Below are 24760 nucleotides of genomic sequence, written 5' to 3'. Positions count from 1 at the left end.
CTAAATGAACTGCTGTAAGTCAAGGACTACCTGTACTGTTTGTGCTGAAGTATCTAGCAAAGTTACTTCTGGCTCATGAAAATGCGTGCTTTAATACACATGCCTTTAAGTATACTAGTAAACTAGTATTGTAGTAAACAACTCTTCAAGTATACTGTAACGTACATTCCCCATATAACTACTGTATGTATTTTACATATAAATCAATGTATTTTCATGAGTTGCAATGCTGTGCTAATTTCAGAAAAGTGTTTCTTTTTCTCTTTAATTCATCGAGTAGCTTGACTGCTTCCTTAGCATCCATCTTGATGTTTTCATAGACTGATAGGCAACCTAAGCAGGGGTGGGATTCTACCAGTTTGGACTGGTTTGGGCAAACCGGATGTTAAATTTACATCTGATTCACCAAACCAGTAGTTGAATCGACCGGGCAGAGAACTGATTGCTGGGATTTTTGAATTCCATTCCTGAACCTAAGCTCTTAGAACAGCCAGAGCCATGCTGATTAGGCCAAGGAACCATTCTAAATTAGCATCTTCTCTACCAATTACCAATAATTTGCCTCAAACCTTCAGAAAGGAATGACAAACAGCCATTTTCTTCTTGTTATTCCTGGGCAACTGGCATTTAGTAGCACAAGGCTTCTGAGGAAAGAAATTGCATAGCAGTATTGATAAATTTACTCTCTGCTATCTAAAATAGTGGAACAATAAAATCCATATATTTACCAATGCATAATATGGATAATCTCTATATTCTCAGAAATAAAGCATTTTTCCATTTTCATATTTTTTTAATCCCTACTAGATGAGCTTTCCTTTTATGACAGTCATACTTTCCTCTTAGAATTTTAAATGCTATCTTTGGTAACTCTGCTCTGCAATAGTTGAAGTAAAAGCAACCAGAATGTAGTCATAATGGTTTAAATATAGCCATTTCCCATTTTTACAGAAGCATTACGATATTGGTCAATTTTTCTACCAACCCATTCCTAATTATTTTTGTCATGGATTTTGCCTTTTTTCATCTCTTTCTGGGTTGGTCATTTTACTCAGGCTGTCATCCAATTGTCCAGTTTCACTTGTCGCTTTGGGACATTCTGGTTCATATTTCATCAGTGAATATATGTCATGATGTGTCATTTTAAATTTACATTTGATCATTCAACAGTTTAGACAGCTTGCACTTTTTCCTTTCTTCTGAACTCAGTAGCATCACCAGCGGCAGATGGAAGACTTTGTTCCCTCAGCAATGTCAGGATGTATTACCGTCTTTCTCCAACAATACGGCCTCCACCAATAGGAAGGCCCAGCATGTTTTATCCGCATAAAATCAAATTAAGCCCCTCCCCCCAAAATTAAGGCCTATATTAAACATGCGAAATGCGGGGGAATGGCGGGGGGGCTTGCCGTTAGGAAGTACTTTTGTTGCATACCCGGATATGGTGCTGCCTGCGTTGACTTTGGCGTTGGTGGGGTACTTCATATCAGGAGACCTTCCTCCACCGTTGCTTTCCCTTCTCCCTTGCTGCCGCGGCGTTTAGAGCAACGCTGCGGCATTTGGCGCAGCCACGCGCAGCCAGCCAGGGCTCCTCCCTGCAACCAGAGCCCAGCAGAGACACTCGGCTTCAGGCGCTCCTGTCGCCGCCTTCCCTTCGCCTTCAAAGGCAAAGCCAATTCTTTTAAAAACGACACCCTACTACTGGTACAACAAAGCCTCCCCTGCCCGAGAGGGCAGCCCAACCCCATGTGGGAAGGCGAATCTCCCAGGGCCGCAGCGCAGGATCGGCCCACCCTGGGAGAAGCACCCAGCCGCCATCCCTGCCTGGCGCCGGGCAGAGTGCAAAGAGCTTCGCCTGGGGCGCCCAGCGCAGCTGACAGGCGGGCCCTCCTGCCCGGCGGCGGACCTCTCGCCAAGGCAGTGAGCGCCTCCCCGCTGGACTCTCTGCTCATCCCGTCAGGGCCGTGCCAGAGCCGTGCAGGCTGGGCAGAGCCAGGAAAGCAAGCCGCGGGTACACACCCACCTGCCAAGTGAAAGAGCCGGGCCGACCCAAGCTTGGCTTCCTTCCCAAGTCCCTCCAGCCCGAACCCGAAGGGGACACCGGGAGAGGCCGCCTGAGGCAGTGATAGAGCCCACCCATCCGTGGACAGGGAGGCAAGGTGACGGCCTGTGCCGTGTCCTCCTCTGAGCTGAGCCCTGCCAAGTCAGTGCCTCTGCCTGATGCCCGTTCTGCTGCAGCGTTTGGAGATGCGTGGGGACAGGGACGGGCTGGGCGAGGGGTGGAAAGGACGGGTGGCTTCGGGCTCTCTCCGCTGGCCAGGAAGCAGCGCTGCCATCATCTCGCCTCCCTGTCCGCGGGCGGGTGGGCGCTATCACTGCCTCGGGCAGCCTCTCCTAGTGGCCCCTTCGGGTTTGGGCTGGAGGGACTTGGGAAGGAAGCCAAGCTCAGGTCAGCCCGGCTCTTTTGCTTGGCAGGCAGGCATGCACCTGCAGCTCGCTTTCCTGGCTCTGCCCAGCCCGCACGGCTCTGGCGCGGCCCTGGCAGGATGAGCGGAGGGTCCAGCGGGGAGGCGTTCGCGGTGAGAGCTCTGCTGCCGGGCAGGAGGGCCTGCTTGTCAGCTGCGCTGGGCGCCCCAGGCGAAGCTCTTCGTGCTCTGCCTGGCGCCAGGCAGGGATGGCGGCTGGGCACTTCTCCCGAGGTGGGCCGATCTTGCACTGCGCCCCCAGGAGATTCGTCTCCCCACATGGGGTTGGGCTGCCCTCTTGAGCAGGGGAGTCTGTTGTAGTAGGGCGTCGTTTTTAAAATAATTGGCTTTACCTTCTAAGGCAAAGGGAAGGCGGCGACAGGAGCGCCTGAATACGAGTGTCTCCGCTGGGCTCCGGTTGCAGGGAGGAGCCCTGGCTGGCCGCGCATGGCTGCGCTAAATGCCACGGTGTTGCTCTAAATGCTGCAGCAGCAAGGGAGAAAGGAAAGCAACAGTAGCGGAAGGTCTCCTGATACGAAGTGCCCCACCAACGCCGAGGTCAACATCCAAGCTGTCGCTGCCCGCCCACCCGAGGATGCAAGGGGGGGGGAATTAAACAGCCTAGCCGTTTTTTCGGGGGTGAAAAAAAAATAAGGCCTGGCCTTATTTTGTGAGAAACACGGTAGATAGATGCTGCTTAGCTGCCTCGCTATGCTTCTCTATAGATGCTGCATAGGCAGCTTCTCTATTCTTTTGTGGAAGAAGCTCATTTCACAGAAGTACAATAGAGTTACTATGATGTATAATTTCTTCTAGGGCTTCTTCTTTTGATGATGATGATGATGCTTTCTTGTAGGAAAGAGTCAACAAAGCAATGGCTATCAAATGAGGAATAAAGAGTCTTTGAAGTGTTTTCAAAATGCCACAGGCTTTATGTTGTGGGTAATTATTTTTTTATCATGCTCTTGTTAAGACTTCTAGCTGCAACTTACTTTTAGGTAAATTTGACATGAAAGGTAGAATATTTCTGAAAGGAAGTATTCAAGAGTGAGTGAAATTTCTAATAAGAAACATGTTTTTAATGCATCCAACTGCTAGTACTGTATTTTCAGATCAGAGAACATTATGAAGTTGGGTGTCAATTTTTTTTGGACAGAACTAAAGGTAACATGAGGCAGAAAAAAACATCATATTCTCTGTGATCTACCCTTTAATTTGAAGGAAAGACCCTCTCATTCTACGTCAGATGTATTTTAATGAACTGCTCTATAATTCTGTTATGATGTTTTGGAGTAAGCAAGAGATTATGGCTGGTGAAAAGTTGTTTGAAGCTCTTTTATATATTTAAACTATTCTGATTTTTGGTTCTTCTGTTACACTTTGTGTATTTAACTTTTTGATCTTTGAAGATGTCTAATCTGTATTATAAAATTCCTCAAATTTACAGGTCAGTGCATTAAAATAATTTGAACCAACTAGGACCATTAAAAAAACCTGAAAGAAAGTTAGCAGAAGGATTTATGAGCAAAGTCAAATACTGACTTGACTGGCTTGTAAAAATGTACTTCTGTTGTCCAGATAGGTATCAGAGAATGTTAGCAATTAAAAAAACACTTTAAAAGACAACTGTCTTGTGAGGTAAGTCACAATATACTACTCAATTTTAAAAAGGAGAACTGAAGTCAGGAACTATTTCTCAAATAAGATTCGGGGAAGGAGTTGGTTTCAGTTTCCCTATGGAGCTCCTAACTTTCTTGCTTACTCAGTAACAGCTTGACCATCTAGCCATAATTAAAAGCTTGGGAGTAATTCACGAAGAATGAATTATGAAATGAATTTTGAATGAGTTAATGAAATGAATGAATGAAATGACATTAATATGGTTCCCCAGGATCAGGACTTGATTCTGGGAAACAATATTAATTTCTTCATTTGGTTACAATAATATATCAAAAATATACAAGTTATTCCCTGTTTATAGCTTTCTTTTAACACCATGGATTTTTTTAAATATTTAAACTGTTCCAGAGGAAAGGATTAGAGGTATGTATAGCAACACTTCTACAGCTTTAATGTTTTTACTACTAAGTAAAATGTGTTATTGTGCCAAAAAAAAAAAAAAAAAGGTTCACTACTGTACTATAATCCTGTAGGGTATTCAGCTATATTTTATGTAAAGACTATGCCCCAAAGAGAAGTAAGCAATAGTCAAAGCATGAAATTATCTGATAAACTGAAGAATTAAGAAGAGACATGAAACACACAAATCATATAAATAGCAGCTGAAGAATACGGGTATCTTTAGCCCATCAAATAACTGTAAGGCAGGGATATGCAGAGATCTCTTTGGGTTAATGGAGGCATTTTATTTTGAAGGTATGACATGGGTGATCTCACAAAATAATTGCTATAAAAGAAGGCATAGCTTGTTGCAGAAAGTTACCATAATCAATTGTGAGGACTCTCTGATCCCGAATTTCTTGCCTGTCTTTTGGACAGGTGGACACATTTCCAAACAGGATATTTGGGCTGTGATGATCCATCATTTGTGCTGTTTAAATGAGCATTTCTTTTCTCTCTCTGGGTTTTTGATAGGCTTGGGGCCCTTCTTGTAAATGAAAATGCTAGAGATACACTTTGCTTTACAGCATGCCAGCTACTCATTTATTATGTTAATTTAATTAAAATAATCTACTGTCAGATAAAGCAGGCGCCAAAGGTGGTGTCTAGAAACGGACTGGTGCCCACAGGCACCACAATGCCTACTTCTGGAAATGCTGTTGGTAACGCTTGATGGTATCACATGTATAGCTGGCATTATCAAAGAAATAAACTTACAAATAAAGAGAAATTGCCTCATGGGGAAGAACCATTGAGCAATTTGACCAGTTGTTCAAGAACGTTGGAGAACCTTCTTCAATATAGCCAAAGAAATATACAGAAGAAAGTGCAAGTTTAAAGGCCAGCAGGTCCAAATAAGGTAGGACCTTCAAGAGATACAATATTGCAAATTAATTTATTTATATAGCACCAGTTATGTACATACATTTAACAAAGGATTGATTTAACAGCCCTCTGTCCCCAAGAGACTTACAGTTTGCACAAATGCACACACAGAAAGGAGGTAAAGAAAAACGTGAAAAAATATGCCGTAATTTCCAGCATCTTTGACTTAAGAAGAGTGAAATCAGATATACTAAATCAGTCAGCCAGTAGTAGAGATGACAGTTCCAAACAATGAAAGGAAGGCACATTCTGCAGGAAAGGAGTCTCCATCATCTCCTGTCCTAGCTGATCTGGGAAGAAATAGCATTTATTTTTTTGCTTTCCTGACACCAACTTTGTATCAACAGTATTTGCATTCTATTGAGATCGAACTGATACTCCATCTTTTCACACGTACTAGCAATTTAGGTCAAGAATTTATTCGTTTAGATATAGGCTGCTTTTTTTTTCCAACCTAGGAAACCAGGTAAGTTAGCCATATGTCATATGGAAGCCTCCCACCGCAAGAAAAACATGGCCATTCTTGTCCTTCATCAAACTGGTCAAAGGAAGGAAACCAATAAAGAATAAATTCTAAAGTCTAAAGTGGTCTAAAGATTTCATGCATGTCTTAAGTGGCTCCATTTTCTGTTAGTCTGGATAAGATCTTTTTCCTCTTCTTCCTCTTCCCCTTTACAGATTGCTGCTATGGGTTTATATCAGTTTTTTATGAAAGCATTAGAAAAGAGTATCTACCATATCTACTCACTTACTAGGTCCTTATTCTACTCACTTACTAGGTCCTTATTCTTCCTTTCCATCACTTTGCTTACTGCAGCTCCTCCCAACATGCCAGCGTCATTTCAAAGCTTTAGTATACATTGTTCGAGCACTGAACTTTTGTATTTTGTTCATGAAGACTTGCCCATTAACACATCAATATGGATTTTCCTGATACTGGGTTAAGCATTACACAATAACACATTGTGTAATGTGCACATTACATAATACACACATTCAGAGGTGGTATTCAGCAGGCTCTGACCAGTTCTGGAGAACCGGTAGCGGAAATTTTGAGTAGTTTGGAGAACCGGCAAATACCACCTCTGACTGTCCCCGCCCCCATCTCTTCTCTGCCTCATGAGTCCCAGCTGATCGTTTGGGTCTTCTTTGGTTGCCCTGCACAGGAGAACAGAGCTGGAAAGCAGGTTAGTGGGTTGGGGAAGGAATGGGGATTTTGCAGGAACCTTCCCCTGCCACACCCACCAAGCCATGCCTACCAAGCCACACCCACAGAACCGGTAGAAAAAAAATTGAATCCCACCACTGGACACATTACATACGTGCACATTATTTTCATTCCATTTCAAAATTCAGAGATTAAGTTGCTTGCATATTGGCAGTACCTTATTAATATTGGACATAGCCCATCAATAATGTCAGAATTAAAATAAAATTAAAATTAAGCATGTCTTAATCCTCTGAATTTAAGGCATTTGTAAAATGCTTAAATTTGGCTGGGTTGTATAGTATTGTATACTATAGCTATATATTACCACAAAAAAATGCTAAATTACTTACCACCACCCTTTAGATTGAGAAATTCTACTATGTTAACCTAGGTAATAAATCCTGGGTTTACCTGAACCAGATGTCTTTTAAAAGTTTTTAAAAAAGATCCATAATGTATAAAGGATGTTGTCCTATTGGGCTGCTACACTGAACTCTTAAGTCATTTGTGGCAATGTGCAAATTTTATAGGACATCATAACTTTATGAAAAAAATTGGAAAATGAACCAAGAATTAAGAAAAAATAGATTCAGAAGTAGCAGATTTATCTACTGTTGTAACCAATGTCTACAAATGGTTTGTGGAGCCATTCGGTGGAAATTATACCTGCCCAAAGTAGTTTAGAATCAGCAATGAAAGCATTTCTAGCTGTTTCTTTTTTTATAGAGAAACTCTATTGTTATAAATTTTGAACATGGAGTGCTGTCTCCTGCAATTGGTTTATGATAATATGAAATCTTCTGCCGATGTGTATTTTTTCCTATACCACATTTTTTTTCTTAGTGCAATCTTCCATTAATTATTAGGTTGTTCTGATCACCTCTCATCTGCTCATTCGACATTTTTAAAAATGTTTTTTTCTCAGCACATTTATAAATTCCATAGGTGTGTCTGCCTGCATAAAGATTATAAATAATTAATACCAATTTCTGTCAGCTTCATTTTGTAAAATTAAGGTGCATTCATAATGAAAAATGTAGAATCAATAAACATAATTTTGCCTGTTAAGTATCCAAAATTAGCTCGAAATTTACACATCCTCTTTTCTAAAAATCAGTTTGACTTTAATTATAGGTTATCCTTACTTGTAAAGTGTTCTATATAATATGTAATGTAATATATTTTCATCTAAATATGCAGAAAATGAGAGCATGCATGTTTGGTAATAAGTTGTAGCAATGAAAAAAAATCAATTTGAAATAATTTGTAGTTACATTCTGTTTAGGTAGAAACATACTGTTCTCTTTATGGCCATGTTTGATCAAGTAGAAAATATTTTAAAAAGTAGCAAATGGAACCGATAAGTATTTATAAAATTTTGCACTTAAAGGGTTGGGTATTATCACCATGCTGATAATTGCCTGTTATCTCAACTCATGAATGTATGTATGTTTTTATGTATATACATATGTTTAAATTGATTTATAGTCATTCACTTCACTAATGCAACTGTGGATTGCTAGTAAGTTTTAAAATACAATATAAAAATACCTTTTATGACCAACTAAAGCATCCAGCTGCTGAAGATATTATATAGCAACAGTACAGGCTATTCTACAGAACAGCGGTTACTGTACTGACCCCATGCCTGGGAAGCAAAATCTTCAAAGCTTTCCAACAGATGGTCAGAGTCAGAGCCAACCTACTGTATATGCGGGCAGTATGTTGCAGAAGTCAGAAGCAGTTATGGATAAAGCATGCTTCCAGGGTCTTGCTATACAACAATACTTGATTGTAAGGATTCAGAGCACGCCTATCTTGCCCGAACTAATGGGATGGGTAGAAACATTGGAAGCAAGGCAGTCTTCCAAATCTCTTGGCCCCATGCCACCTCTAAGGTCTTATATAGGTAGTAACCAGCAGCCTAGAAGCATATTGGGAGCCAACATGGCTTACAGGACAAAAATGTAACACGGTGTAATCATTTGACACATGGGCATAGAATGGAACCATGCAACCACATGTTGGACCTATTGAAGTTTCTGGATGCTCTTCATGGGTAGCTTCATTTAGATTGCATTGCAGTAATTCACCTGGAAAGTGACTAAGGTATGAGTAACCAGACCTCATGCCTCCTGATTCAGGATGGGTACAATTAAAGTAGTTCAACTCCCCGCAACCCACCCCGGCCACCAAACAGGAATTGTGAGCCAGGATGACCTGAAATTGTATGCTGGTTCTGTCTGGAGTACTGCTACCCTTCCCAGAACGAATGTAAATACTGTGTAACAATAGATCAAATTTGAGAGGTCCTAAAATCCAAACCCAGTCCATTTTGCTAGGGTTGAATTGAAGCCCATTCATCTAGATCCCCATAGCCTCCAGTCACTGGAACAGAACCTTTACAGCAGAGGTGTTCAAACATGGCAACTTTCAGAATTGTGGACTTCAGTTCCCAGAACTCTGGGAATTGAAATCTACAACCCTTAAAGCTGCCAGTTGGACACTTCTGCCTTACAGCATAATGTGACTAGAAAAGGACAGAAATACACCAGAGCATTATCAACATATTGATGATTCCTTACCTACACTTCACATATATGTGAGGAGTCAATCTCTAAGGCATCCAACACAGGAGAGACCCATGGAACTGATATGTCAACATTAACCAGGACATTCAACATTAACCAGGATTGACTTCAAAGGAGAAGCAACGTAATTGTGCCCCTCAACTCCTAACCCTTGGAGCCAGACAGATGTCTGTTGGTATCAAAACACACTGAGATCAAGGAAAGCAAGGACAGCTACACTACCCCCATAGGTCATCTGTGTGATAAATGCTTTTTTACTCTCAGACTCTGACTTGAAACTAAGCTGAAACAGTTTGGATAATCTGCTTCATCTATTAACACCTGAAGGTGCAAGGTAACCATCTTCTCAACAACTTTCCCTAAAAAGGGAAGGTTAATGGCAGAAAATGAGTCTAGGGATGGCTTCTGAAGAAAATAATGGTGGAACTGCCCCCTGCCTCAAGGATTAAATCACATGACCCAGACTCAAGCATTCTCTTGGACAACATTGGCTAGTCAAAATGTATATTAATCTAATATCAAGGTGACTAAAGTTACAGCCCCAAGAAATTGCATCTAGGTGATTAAAGTTATACCCCGAGCTAGGATGTCCTCAATTCAACTTTATGGATTCTGCACCAGAGCCCAACATGAAGTGAATTATCATTATGTGGATGCAGAGGGAGTCTGATAGAATCAAACAGGCTTAGGCTCAACACTAGAAAGTCTACGTAATTGTGGATTTTGGGGCTACCAGGCTTCAGAGAGATTTTGTTAGTTCTAGATAAAGATGTAATACCCAAGACAGAATTTGTGCACAATTTAAGAGTCCTTATACATGCCTAGCTCCTATTTGTAGGCCTTTGTGCAAAATAATATTGTGTCTGTTTCTGGACTGGGGGATTGTATTCAGTCATTCACATCTTCAGGATCTCTCATTTGGTCTACTTCAACATGCTATGACTGTCCAGAATTCAGCAGAACTATGAGTATATCTCTGTACATCCATGTAACATTGCTACAGAGCTGCACTAACCCATGTTTCCCGAAAATAAGACAGAGATTTATATTAATTTTTGCTACAAAAGATGCATTAGGGCTTATTTTCCAGTAAGGTCTTATTTTCAGGGGAAATGTGGTTACTTAAATGCATCTGTTTGGCTGATCTTAACTGGGGTTTTATTTTGGGGGAAGGGCTTATATTACGAGCATCCTGAAAAATCATGCTAGGGCTCATTTTCTGGTTGGGTCTTATTTTTGGGGAAACATGGGATTTACCAATGGGCTTCTGGCTTCAGTTCAAGGTGTTAATAGTCACCTATAAAACCTTTTGGCACAGGATGGGCCATAAGTGTTTATGGGACTGCTTCTCTTATAAGAACCAATAGGGCTGATGTTCTGTAGATCCCATAAAAAACACATTATGGGGTCCAGAGGGGATGCTTTCTATGGCAGCTCCTTTTCTGAAATTCATTTGTCTCAAACCCTGACAATCTTTAAAAAGGAGCTTAAGTTCCAATTCACTCTGAGGCACTGGCTCAATTGTAAATATATGAGTTGGGCATCTGGCCCCACCATCATATACTTTATTTGTTTCCTTTGTTAGATGTCTTTAACCCTTGCTGATCACCTAGGAAGTGGACAGTCATATCAATGAAATAACGAATTAGTATTTCTTTATTGTTCTGAAAGACAGTTCAAACTGCTATATTTGAAGACAAATATATAACAATTTTATTGACTTTTTTTATGATCTTAAAACTTTAGTAACTTTTACAACATCATTTACTTTCATAGTTCCGTTTCTCTAGCCTGTGACATGGTCCAGTGCATTAAATAAGAGTGGAAGCATTTTTATTGGTTCTTGGTCAATCAAATTATACATGCACATTCCCTTCCTCTAGATTTCTGCAATCATTCACCAAACCATTCAAAGAAAATTCATTCAATTTTAGCACTTTTCCCTGTCTCACATTACCTAGTTAATCACTTTTTAAAGATGTTTGGTGAATGAGGTTATACAGTGTTTGATTGTTTCAAGTTCACATTTTTAGTATTCTGAGTGAATTTTGCTCTCAACAGAAATTGTGCTTTCAAAACCTATTTTTTCACTTATAATGTAGTTAGTTAACCCTTGGTTCAGAACTAAGGTTAAATTACATGAATAATCAGAAATTCCTAATCAACAGCTTTGCATATTTCCCATGTGTAAATAGCCACAGTGGGGTCAAAAATATGCCTGCACTGTAAGGAAATCTAATTATTTTTTGTTTATGGTTCCAACAAAAATAATTTAGCCCACATATTGTTTAAATTAGAAGATAACATCTCACTGGCGTCAGTGGGAAGGCAAGGTGGTGTAGTTAGTCCTTGTCTTACGATGGGAAGTGAGACCAGAATTTCTGTTGAACAATGCAGCCATAAAGTATGACATCATTTAGGGATGGTAATCCCCAGTCACAGCTGATGTTATTAATTGAATCCCATGATCATTAAGTAAGGCAACTTCCTGCTGGTTCCTACAATCAAAGTCAATGGGAAATCTGGCAGGAAGCTGCAAGTCCCAGGCCTGCAGGCTGGAGGAAAGAGCAAGAGTATGTGCAAGGATGTGGGGAATGGTTGGGGAAGGTACACTGAGTCACACATGTGGGTTGAGAACGACATATGAACAGGCGAGATGCAACCCGCAGGTTAGATGTGCAAGAGGCACAGTGCTGATCATGGAAGGTTCATGGGGTGCATGTAATGAGAATCACACAAGAGTGGGAGAAAATGCTAAGATGTGCTGTGGGTCAGGGAAGGTCCATAGATGGAGACTTACCCCAGAGACTTGTAACCCGCCTGCCAACTTCCAGACTGGCTTTCTAAGGAAACCAGCAGGACAGCTTGCAAATAGCAATTATGTGATCAGAGTGCTTCGCAACCAGTTTTAAGTGTGAACGGGTTGCCAAGCATCCAGATCGCTATCATAAGAGTACAAATGGGCAGGTTACTGACAGTCAGAACTCTATGGACTGGTTGAGGACAACTTGTAATGGTTAAAGTGCCACCACAGGATTAGAGAACTCCATACATTATGTATTCATACAGTAAATATGTATTCTGAGCTGCAGTGGGGTGACTATGGGACACTCACTCACAAATTTGCTGGTGTGGATTCAGAGGAATGTAATATGTGTCACCTTGAATTCCTGGGGAAAAGGTGAGCCTTAAAGGAAGAAACTTTTCACTGGCACCAAAAAAATAGACTGGAGAATTTATAGATTCTTCCATAGTTTTTGTTTTGCTTCTCCCTTTTTCCTACTGGGACTGCTTAATTTTATCCTCAATCTGATTTGGATTTGAAAAATGCCTCCTAAGACCTTATGTCACAAGAGGTTTGTTATTTTAATGTGCCCTAAGACTCTTTGGTATTATCTCATTTGTATTCTAAAGTCTTAAAAACTTACTTGGCTGAGCAAGGTTCCTCTCCTACATATAAATTAGCATTGTATTTTCCTAACAGAAATAACCTCTAAATAGGATTAGAGTCTGAAGTGAGGTGAAGCCAGATTTAATAATAAAGTAGAGAAGCATCTTGAACCGTGCTTGACAGGTTTTCTCACTGGGAGTTAGAAAGGCATTTTTAGATGTAGCGGGTGAGTAATCTTGTATCAGAGCTGCGTCCCACCAACCTAAATCCCTATCATTGTAATTAACTGCTATGATCTCTAGGGATGAATGTAACAAATCTAGAAGCACTAAACTGGCAAAACTTATTACCTGAAAAATACCCATTAGGGGCCTAACCCCCGAGGCAATTAGAAACTATCTGAACCAAGATCTATAATCCGGTTTATAAATCCCAGGTTACTTCATAATTGACTGTGTAATTCTTGGGTTGTAAATGTTACAATGCATAGTTCTCACTTACCTGTTCAAGAAAACCTTCTGAATTAGCAGAATGGCTGCAGTTACAGTGGCCAAACTCCAGAAACTAGTGATCGACTGAACAATTCTGGGCCCACTGCAATCAACACTGATGACCACTATCCACACGTGTTCCAGTTAACAAAATAAAAACTACACAAGAATAGAGGAAGTGGCTCATTGTATTCTTTTATTCCTCATTTTAAAATGGCTAGTCATAATAAAAATAAAAGTGTGGCTTAACGGAGGGCCACAGTTTAGCTATTGCCATAGAGAAAGATTCAGTAGAGACTTAGACCGTTGGATTCTTGGGTTACTGATTTCTACTGCCATGGGCTTTTACATGTGATGAGAGATTTTTGGCATATGAAAAAATATTGCTTTTTGGTTAGTTTTTTTCTCTCTCTTTTCTTTCTCTTACCCAGTTTGGTAATAAAGAACTGTGCCACCACAAGAAATTCACATGGAGCATTTCATAAAAGCAAGGTAAAAAACACAGGAAACCACTTGGGAGGATTTACCAAATGCAAATATCATCTCCACACAAGGGACTCGGGCCCACTGCTACCCTTTCCATTTAGCACCTTAATCCAAGGCTGTAATGATACATAACGAATATTTCACATGCTTCCTGGTTTAGAGAGAACAACGTTTGCTCTCTGGGCATCATTCGGAAAGAGATTTGTCTGGATATTGAAAAAGTATGAACCCAAATTTTTCCCTAGTTTTCCTAAATCCTCCAAGATCTTCAGGGGAAAAAAAATTTGCGGGAAAATTTTCAACACCACAACCCAAAGATAGTAGATGTGGTGCCTTTGTAAGCTCCCTCCTGGAACAAATCCGCCTGCTCATGCTTGGCCAGAGACAGAGATAACCAAGCCAGATCAAATGTCATATTGGCATTTCTTCAGCCCTACTGGGGTAGTGGTTTTGCGGTGGTTTTCACTGAAAGTGAACCAAATGGCTATTCTGCTCTATCCCACCAGATTCTCCTGAATGTGGTTTACACATGGTTTCCTTAGGCCCAGCTGATGACATATGACTAGGCCTGCCTCCCTTACTTATGGGTAGATATAATTTCTTTTTCTTTTTATATTTATATATTTATAGATATTTATATATACACACACCCAGTAACTCAGAAGAGGAAAAATATAGAATCCGTAGTAATAATAAAAAAAAAATTAAAAATGATCAACCCCTAGCGCACTAGGCGAGCGATTGCACAAGGTCCACAAATTTAACTGTTCTGTTGGTAGCAAGACAGGCTACAGCCTGCACTCTCTTCTGTGCGAGGAGGCTGACACCAAGTCTTCCCCTTCACTCTCGGCAGTGTGCGACAAACCGCAGTCTCTTGGTGACTGAGAGGGAAGAGTGCAGGCTGTGGAGGTGAGCAAGGCCGAGATCCCATTGTAGTGTTTAGAAACTCTCTCCGATAGTTTAGTTTTATTGTCCCCTCTGTTCTCCCACCTACCGAAACCTGGATTTATTTCTTTTATTTTTAAAAGTCCATGCACGTGATGGAGCAACCATTTGCCGAGCAACGTCCATGCCGCCTGCTCATCAGGGACAGGACGCATGGAAATCAGCCAAAGAGGAGTAGACAGTGGGGAGATCAGCTCCTCATACAGAAATCTCATATGTGGTCCCCCCCACTCCGGAGACTTTCTTGACTCCTCCTCGAGTGGGACTGTTGAGAGGTGGCTGGCCAGGGATGGGTGAGGTTGAGCCCAGAGTCCTGGGCTGTCCATTAGACTTGCTGTAAGAGGGTCTCATCTGCACCTCGTCTCTGGGAAAAAGGAAGGATACAAGGGCATCAGGAAGTGAGCACTCATTCAATGGCAATGGAAATGGAGGATGCCTCACACGCTGATAGCTTAAGGAAGGAAAATTTGGAATACATATTGGCATTGCCTGGGATGCAGAGGGAAATACAACAGCAGTGGATTGTCAGCCCACAAAGAACTGACAAGGCAATACAAATATTTTAGCATCCTAGGACGGTGAAGCTAAACACAGAAGAGAACAGGACTCTACACACTGGGAATGCCACAGTTAGCCAAAATACAGCACTGTATGGAAGGGATAAATGAAAGTGTACTACAGACCAAGAAAGGGTTGCAGGAAAGGGCACATATATCAAAAGGACTATTTCTTATAACCTGTTCCATCTGCTTTTTGAGTGTGGCCTCAAAAGTATCATAAGAATACACAAAAAATAGGGAAGAGAAACACAGAAAAATAGGAGGATGAATTGTATCAGTGTTCTTACATATGAGGTAGTAATCAGGCAGGCAATATAAAGATTCAAGCATCTCATATGAAAGCTAATGACCATCTCACAGACCCATACAGCTCACAAAAAGGAATGTGATACTATGCAATGTACCCTGCATTATAGAGCTAAGGGTGAGGAAATGGATTGGTTCACACACTGGAGAATGGGAAGGAAAAGGGAGGGAAGAAAGGGACAGACGAGAGCAGACACTATCTGTAGATCACTCCCAGCCGTGTCTTTCAGATGTTGCTGGAAGGAATCACAATTATCTTGGAATCCTTTGCCAGAGCAGTGATGGGGCAGATCTAAATGTGGTTCATCCTCCACTAAGTCAAGGAACACTTAAAGAATGAGACAAGTGTCACTTGTACTTACTTTGGTGCCAGTAAAGGCTGCAAGGCCACCTCCTCAGTCTCTGGGACGACAGCCTGAGGCGACTGTTTTTGGCTGCTGTAAGACATAGATTTGCCCATGTGAGAGGATGAAAGCTGGTCGGGTGAGCCCAGCGCGCGCATTCTAAGTGCATGTGGTGCTTCTGGTTTGCCAAAACGAGGTGCCACTGGGCGGGTAAGCGGGTTTTTGCCCAAAGGTGAACGTTTTGAATCATCCGAAGAGGAACTCGTTCGTGGGGCATTGCTGGACCCCGGTGTAGACTGTATCCCAGAGTCCCCTAGGCCTGTATCTTCCTCTTTGGCCAGGGGTGGTGGCATAGATGACTGCTGTAGCAACTTCTCCCGTTCCTGCATGGAAGCCACAATATGGCGCGAAAGATTGTCATAGCGGACGGGGGAAGAATCACGAGGTTGCTGGTGCTTGGGTGAACCCGAGCTTGGAAAACGACTGTGCAAGTCAGCCTCCCGCTGTTGAGCAATACGGGCTGAAAGAAAAGGAGAAGTGTATCCCATGAGCGGGTCTGGCTCTGAACTTGCCTGCACAGACTCAAAATCAGGGCTATCAGAGGGTGTGAGAAGACTGTCATACGACAAACTCCCATTGCGTGTCTGGTTCACCAAGCTCTTATAAGATGTGGAAGTAGTGCCTTCAGAGCGGATTGACTGAAGATGGCCCATTTCAAAGCCTGTGCCTTGAGCTGACTTGAGGCTGGAGGAGCGGGAACCACTGGATAGAGGATCAAAATGGAAACTCTTGCCAAAAGTGGGTGATCGAAAACTTTCCGGCTCCAGACTTGGTTCTGAGCGGTAGCTGGGGTTTCGGCTGCTTTCAGCAATAGACGTTGGCTCCTTCAGACTGTCTCCTCGATTTAGCTATTATAGGGAATAAAAGAGACAGGAGTCACTCGATAGCTTCCTAGGCTGTGCATAGGAAATGACAAATAAAGTATGTCACCTGCTTCTTCAAGACATGCTATAGGCATATCAGAAGGAAAATAAATGTCTCAATATAGAGAAATATAGAGATTGATAATTTGCAAGTTATTCAAGTTACATGTTATAGTAACTTACTTACTGAAAGTCAGCATAATGCAACACAATCCTGAATATTGAGTCCAGGATACACATATTTAAATTCTATCTCAGCTATAGATGCTGTGGATGAGATGGTTTTGGTTATTTTTCTAAGCCGAGTCTGTTATAATTATTTAATCAATTCATACAGTATCAAAATTGTACGTTAAGCCAGAATACAATAAATTAAAAAAATCTGTTAAATACGTAATAAATCATACAAAACCTTAAAATATTTCAAATGTTTTACATAGCTAGTCTGATGATGAGACATCCTATATTGCCATTTGGGTGGGCAAGAAGGTAGAAGAAAAGGGATGCGGACAATTAGGGGAGCAAAACTATGGAAAAATATGCAGCCTGACTAACTTGGCTTCTGATGCAATCATGGTTAACAGATTCAAACTTGAGCAAGCAATGACTCTATAGTTGACAACAGCTGAAATTTTGTTAGATTTGTTTCTTGGATTTCTATCCCACTTTCATTCGGAAGCTTGAGGTGGATATACAGTGTTTTCCTCTTCCTTGGAAGTAAGCTACTAGAATTTAGTAGAATTTCCTTTTGACTCACAGGAGTTCACTATAAAACAGGGAAGTCGAACTCGAGGCCCTAGATCTGGCCCACAGGGCTGCCCTGGAAACAGCAAAGGACCCATCCGCGGTGGCTTTGCCAGCGAAAGGGGAGGGGCCCCATTTTCACTGACAGAGGGCTAGAAAAACAAACTAAATGCAAAACTAAACAAAAGGAGAAATGTTTTTCCTTTTACATTTGAGCATCCAAGAAGGGACAGGAAAGAAGAAAGGGAAGGAGAAAAGACAAAGAAAAAGAAGGAAAGAGAGCAAGGAAGAAAAAATAAGGCAAGAGGGGAAGGAAGAAGAAAGGAGAATGAAGAGGAAGGAAGGAAGGAAGGAAGGAAGGAAGGAAGGAAAGGAGGAAGGAAGTCCTGCCTTAGCACTTGGCCACCAGCAGATGGCATGGCTCCTCTGGAGGACAAGGGTTTGGTGCGTTCTCTGGTCTCGCGCCTTCCTTGCTAGAGACAATGGATCCCCACCAGGGCCATCACACATGCCCCCAACACGAGTGATGTCGAGCTGGTCACGCCCACCCCAGCCACCACCAGAGGTCAAACACAACCCTGATGTGGCCCTCAATGAAATCGAGTTTGACACCCCTGCTATAAAAAGATCAACTTTTAAGAATATCACAATATTTCTGCTATTGTTTTCCTACATTTGTTAATATAATTAACCCTCTTAAAGTTACTTATATATAGCACTTTGGGCAGTTTAGGCCTCACGCAAGGAACTACAAACTAAAAATAGGAAGGAATGTTGATAAATAGCTTTCCCATTGCCTTTACTTGTCAAAAGGATAGGAAAAATGATCACATGACCCCAGGAGACTGCAACTTTCATAAATATGAGACAGTTACCAAGCCTCTGAATTTTGATCAACTGACTATGGGGATGCTGCAATGGTCATAAATCTGAAAAATGATCACAACTCAACTCTTTTCAGGGTCATTGTAACTTTGAACGGTCATTAAATAAACTGTTGTAAGTTGAGGACTACTTGCAGATATTATTTTAGAGTTCTGTATTTCTGGCATAAACTAAGTATTTTATACAGCACTAATGAGCAAAAGGATCTCTGGAAAATCTTCATTAATGCTCTCCAAAATCAAATGGTTAAAAAGTATGCCGCACAGTTCTAATTAGATTTAACAGTACTGTTCTGAAATAAGAATTACATTTACATATGCAAAGTATTTCTCCTATACATTATTCAACACATGACTATTTCAATTCCTCGATCTATCATTTTTTTCATCTGCTCCAATTAGTAGGTCTCAGAGCTCTAGTAAAAACCAAGGCAGATCTAACAAGTCTGACGTGTGCCACCCTCATCCCCGCCTTTAGAACCAAATCCCCCTTCCAACACCTCGCTCTGTATGTTCATTTACCACAGTCTATTCTTCATGTTAAGCAAGCTTATTTACCTTGGCACTGGTGGAGTGAGGCATTGCAGCTGAAGCACTGCTGCTAGTATAGCCAGGTCGATACTTATACATGGTTGGAGTTGGAGGGCTGTCCTTATTGAGCAAACTGCTATCTGTAAAGAGAAAGGGACTTATAGTAAGTAAGTTTTATGCGTGCACGCACACACAGACAATTTGGGTTATATAAATAAATTTATACATATGCAAATATATTAGATGTATTAGAAATATGTATTGATCTATTATGCCCTCAAATATTATTTTCTCTCTGTCTCAGTTTTCAGAACTGCTGGATGGGAGGCGGTAGTCCTGATCTGAGAACTCAAATGAAAACCTGCAAAACAAAGTGCCGAATACATCCACCCATATTTTCCTATATATTATAAAATGCACAGATGTATAATATAGCCCAAATAACAACTAAGATCACATCTTCGATTTACTACAACAATTGAGCCCGGAATTTTGTTTTTTAAGTTATGTAATGTAATGTGAATTGTTGCTGTCATAAATCAAGTTACCACATGCCTGCATTTGATTTTACAGCTGTTTTTATTACAGTAGCTAAATGAATTGCATGGTTATTAAGTGAATCATGTGGCTGCAAGTATGAATCCAGATTGTCCAATTTTTTTGCCATTTTGATGGAAAATGGCAAAAAAAAAGTCACAAAATGCAATGTGACCATGGGATCCTGCAACCTGTCATAAATGTGAGATATTAGCATTTGCGATCATTGAGGGCGGTAAAATACAACTTGAGGGCATTTGAAGTCTTAACACACACACACACACACACACACACACACACACACGTGTGTGTGTATTCTTCTTTTGAGAGTGGCCATCATAATTTCATGTTAATGTATGCCACTGTGTACACAGAAAAGTAACAATAAAGGGTGTCTTGTCTTATCAGACCTTGCCTCAGCAGCATTATCAGCTGACCTTCCTAATTTATTCAAAACTACTCATTAAGCTTTAAGTTCAATAGCCACAAACATTGCTGCCTGGTTTTGCAGTGATGCAGACGGTATTTCCCTGATACAGAAAACCACCCAGGCGCATAACTGACTGTGTCTCTCAAGCAAATCCCTCTTACCCTCATTGGTGGCCAGAGTTAAATGTGTCCTCAGACCTGTGTAGTGGCTGAGATCTGGTTTGGGTGGCGGTGGTGGTTCAGCATCAGCAGACTGGCTCTCTGTTACTTCAAGGCTTCCTTTGGACTGCAGAGGGGGAAAAAAGCAAAGCACACTGGTACAATCAGAAAAATGGCAGGAATCAATGTTATGAATATTGCCCTTGGTTGGATAAAGGTGGGATGCTCTTAAAATGACCAATTACACTTCCAGCATTTCCACAAATGTTTTTGTAAACTGTACATGTATCAGTTGCTGGGTGAGAAATGAAAAGCAAAAACTCAATGATCTTCTAAGACACAACTTTTATGTTGTATTGGTTACACATGAGGGAAATGTAAGTTCAAGTTCAACTCCTGAAGAAGCTGAAACAAGGAGTGATATTACTGAGGAATAATGCCTGAGGTAATCATTTAATACCTACTCACACTGTTGAAACCCCAAGAATAATTTGAAGCCACTGCTTGTGCAGCATTTTCATTTCCTCCTCACCTTTGTTCTCTTCAGTTCAGCCTGGATACCATTATCCATGATCTTCATAGCAACCTGTCCGTCTGATATTTCTGGCCGTAAGAATGGAGGCCTCACTAATACAGTCTGTTCTCCCTTTGGCCGCCCAAGATACCTAGTGAATAGTGAACAAAAGATTTAAGACAGTGCTTTTAGTAAATTATTTATTTACATGGCTTAGCAAGGCAGTGTAATGTCAGAATAAGGTTTGAGATATATACATTTTGCAATTTGAATACATTTGTGTACAGTTAGTCCTCAAGATATGGCTGGTCTTTTAACAACTACCAGAGTTACGACAGCTGCCATAAAATGTGTCCACCCCCAGTGCTTTTTGATAGTTCATGGCAAAACCTGCTCATTTGCAGAATGGGTTAACACTTGGCATCAGCTACCCAAGCCCTGCTGTGCACACTCTACACCTCACCATCCACCTGCAGAAAACTCTTCCACCCAATAGCAAGTCTAATCTACCTGCTGGCAAGCCACCTGGGACTTGCAATTTCCTCTTGGCTTCCCCACTGACTTTATTGTTTGAAGCTGGCAGCAAGTTGTGAGAAGATACTCAGTTAAAGACCCATGATTCTTGCTTTATGATGGCAACAGAACTGCAGGGATTGCTGTTGCTAAGTGATATGGTCACATGACATTGCCTTTATGACTGTATCACTTAGTGACAGAAATTTCAGTACAACTGCTATGATAACTCAAGGACGACCTGTAATATTGTTTTAAAGATGCAGAAAAATGATAGCAATTTATTAAATTTATATGCTGCCAGATTGTCATGCCCCTGTTGGAATCTGATTCCCAGGGGGAGGTCAAGCAGCTGACAGGGAATGGGAGTGTGGTTCTGGTGGCTGTGGAAGAAACTGGGGAAGGGCACAGTCCAGCTGGGCAGAGCAGGGGAGAGGGAGAGCAAGACAGAGGGAATTCAGAGGAAGATCCAGGCCCACCCCCTCTTCATTCTAGGGCATGCAGGGAGGAATGGAGAAGGGAGCAATGTGAGTTGTGTGGCTTACGGGGAAGGAAAGGGCCCTGATTCCCTTCATTAGTTGCAGCTGAGAAAACGGTGTTTAAAAAGGCAAGCTATGCACAGCAAAGTTGCTGGAAGCAAACCGTGAGTTATCTTTGTTTGTTGACGGTTATCTGGTTTCCTTGCGTCTTCCCAACTGTGTGTGTTTTGTAGGCGTTTGAGTTCTGCAATTCCTTATTCTGCCCTGTCCAGTTAATTGCTGCAGCGTGGTTTGTATGGATTTTTATTTACAGGTTATATGTACTTTGTTTTCAAACTGAATTTCCTCCACTTAAGGACTGTTCTTGGGAGAGTTTTTTCTCCAGCTGAAGGTAACTGGACATTGGGGGCAAAGTTGGAGGTATTAAAGGGACTTTTCTTACTTATGTGACTGTGTTGCCTTTGTGCCATGCCCCGGGTAATCACAGATTCCTAGTTGTACTGGTGTTTTACAGTTGTTAAAAAAATTAGAAACAAAGAATAAAGGACAAAAGCACAAAAACAAAGAAACCAAGGTGGCTAACATTCCCCTCCCCACAAAACTAAACTTGGCAGTTTCTAGAAGTAAATAGAAGTAATAAAGAAAGTAACAGATAAAATGGCTGCTATATAAAATTACCTTGCAATTCTAATAAAGGAATAACATACAAAACAGGATTACACAGTAGGAAATGGGTTCTAACCTTTTATCTCTCCTTTTTTAAATTGATCTCATGGAAAGACATTGCTTTTGTGCACAATAGTTTATTTCAATATAATTTTATAAATGTGAAGAAATGCATACACGGAACTTCAGTATTGTTAGGCAGGGAAATGTAGTACCTGTAGATTCTGATTCATTACAAAGTAGGTGTGTTGGGTGCACAAAAATAATCTAAATACATCTGCACAGTTAAGCAACAGAAACATATGTCTACAGAAAGCTGCACCGTCCTAATATATTTTAGATAGTGACAGAGGTTGAAAGGGAAACTTGGCTTTATGGTAACTCATTCAGTCTTCCTCTTTAATCATGCACAGAAACGTAACTAGTACAAAAGCAAGTTGCAACTGGAGGCCTCAGTAATATCATCACATATTTTTAATTTGGAGCTAATTAGTGTTCCTTATTATCTAAAGTGAGAGCCAGTTAATGCTGTTAAGGCATCAGGCAAGAAACTAGGAAACTGTGAGTTCTAGCTTCACCTTAGACATGAAGCTAGCTTGGTGATCTTGGGCCAGTCATCTTCTCTCAGCCCTAGGAAGCAATGCCAAACCCTTACCCTTGCCAAGAAAAATGCAGAGATTTGTCCAGACAGCCTGAGAATTGGACATGACTGAATCAGAAAGATATTCCCTACCCCCACCCCAAGGAGTAGAATGCTTGGAGCAGCAATTCATCTTCTGCTCCAGGAAAGTCTTAGTTTAGATGACCAATTAATTGCATTCATTAATTTGGAAAACAGGCCATGGGCACTTTCAAAGAGATCACTCAGTCAGCCTTTATACCAAATTAATACTCCTACATATTTAGATACTGATCAGCATGCACTCCTTACAATCTAGGAGAGGAAAAACACAGCTGCTCTGTCAAACATCAGTTTCCCCATCAGTTTCCTAATTCAGGAAAACAAATATGTGATAGGCCTCACTGAAACTTGGTGGGATAATGCTCATGATTCATGCACAGTAGAAGGGTGTAATTTATTCAAAAGAAACAGACTGAATAGAAAGGATGGGGGCGTTGCATTGTACATGAAGAAAAAAATATATTGAACAAAAATTCAGCAGAGAATGGAAGTCCTATAAAAAGTATTTGGGTAACAAAAACAAAAAGAGAAAGGAAAGTGATACCACTGTAGGAGTTTTTCACCGACCACCTGGGTAAAGAAAAGGATTGGATGAGGCCTTCCCACATCAGATGATCAGGCTTTCTCAAAGTCGTGTAATAGGGATAAAAGGGGATTTCAATAAATAAATTATTGTTATCTCTTGCTGACAACTTTGTCAGAAAGTGGAAGAAAGAGCAAGCTTCTTTCTGTTATTGTGGATTTAATCTTTACCAACAGGAAGAACTGGTTGAAAAGATGAAGGTAGCTGGCACCTCTTGGGAAAATGAACGTGTTATCCTTTGTTTGTGATAATCAGAAAAGAAAGAACTAAGAAGAGTCCGACTGCATAGTGTACCACGGTATTAAAGAAATACCCTGGTATAGTTCTTGACTTATGACAATTGAGTCCAAAATTTATGTAGCTAAACAAGACAGTTGTTAAGTGAGTTTTGTCCCATTTTATGACCTTTCTTGCCAGGGTTGTTAAGTGAATCACACTGCATTTGCTAAGTTAGTAACACAGTAGTTAAGTGAAATTGGCTTCCCCACTGACTTTGCTTGTCAAAAAGTCCCAAAAGGTCATCACCTGAACCCGGGACACTGCAACTGTCACAAATATATGCCAGTTGCTAAGCATCTGAATTTTCATTACATGACCACAGGGGTGCTGCAACTGTTGTAAGTGTGAAAAATGGTCATAAGTCACTTTTTTCAGTGCTGTTGTAACTTCGAATGGTCACTAAACTGTTGTGCTGTAAGTCAAGGATTACCTGTAGTGCAATAACCGCAAAACCATTTTCAACTCCTGGATGACCAGTGAAGTTCCAGAAAAGAGCAAAGGTTATTTCCAATTTCAAAAAAGAGGAAGGAGACAGACTCACAAAACGACAAACCTGTCAATTGTAGCTCTGCCTGCTGCCTTGGGGACCAGATGGGGGTATTCCAGGCTGGAGGGAGCTGCTAGATTGATGGCAGACTCCACCCTCCTGCTCTCTACCAACCATTGTTTTGCTTACCATATTGATGTATTATTCTCATTTTGTTCCTTTGTCACGGTTTACTTATTGTTCTTTTATTTTACTTCTTTTCTGTTTACATTTTTATTATTGTAAGCTACCTAGAGTAGCCTCATGGCAGAATAGATGGCAAATAAATTTAATAAAAAACAAAATTTGTCATCTCATACTAGGCAAGTTTCTCAAGCAGATGATCAAATAGCATGTTATGGGAGCAGGTTAATAATTAACAAAAGCCTTGGCTTTGTTACAACAGAACATTCTGGACTAATCTCATATCCTTCCTTGACAGAGTTACCACCTTATCAGATCAGGGAAATGCTATTCCACATAGAATGGAAGCCAATAGAAAACCAATACAGCACT

At 41.0% G+C, this 24760-nt stretch overlaps 1 protein-coding gene across 1 annotated transcript in view; it reads right to left on the bottom strand.

Annotated features, from left to right (window-relative positions):
• Positions 1 to 13333: 13333 nt before the first annotated feature.
• ZDHHC5 (zDHHC palmitoyltransferase 5) overlaps positions 13334 to 24760 on the bottom strand; it is a 75713-nt gene continuing 64286 nt past the window's right edge. Inside the window, exons 8-12 of the mRNA XM_026683790.2 lie at positions 20535 to 20667; positions 20006 to 20129; positions 18905 to 19017; positions 15814 to 16703; positions 13334 to 14949 (exon numbers count right to left, since the gene is read on the bottom strand). Coding sequence (XP_026539575.1) covers positions 14784 to 14949; positions 15814 to 16703; positions 18905 to 19017; positions 20006 to 20129; positions 20535 to 20667 — 1426 coding nt within the window. The 3' untranslated portion in view covers positions 13334 to 14783. The remainder of the gene's footprint in view (positions 14950 to 15813; positions 16704 to 18904; positions 19018 to 20005; positions 20130 to 20534; positions 20668 to 24760) is intronic.

Source organism: Notechis scutatus, chromosome 1 (assembly GCF_049901735.1).
Source record: "Notechis scutatus isolate UNSWTSFEM ecotype Mainland chromosome 1, rNotScu1.2, whole genome shotgun sequence".
In the NCBI taxonomy this organism is placed as follows: domain Eukaryota; kingdom Metazoa; phylum Chordata; class Lepidosauria; order Squamata; family Elapidae; genus Notechis; species Notechis scutatus.
Note: the sequence above shows the minus strand (reverse complement) of the source record. Positions and strands in the feature narration are given on the sequence as shown.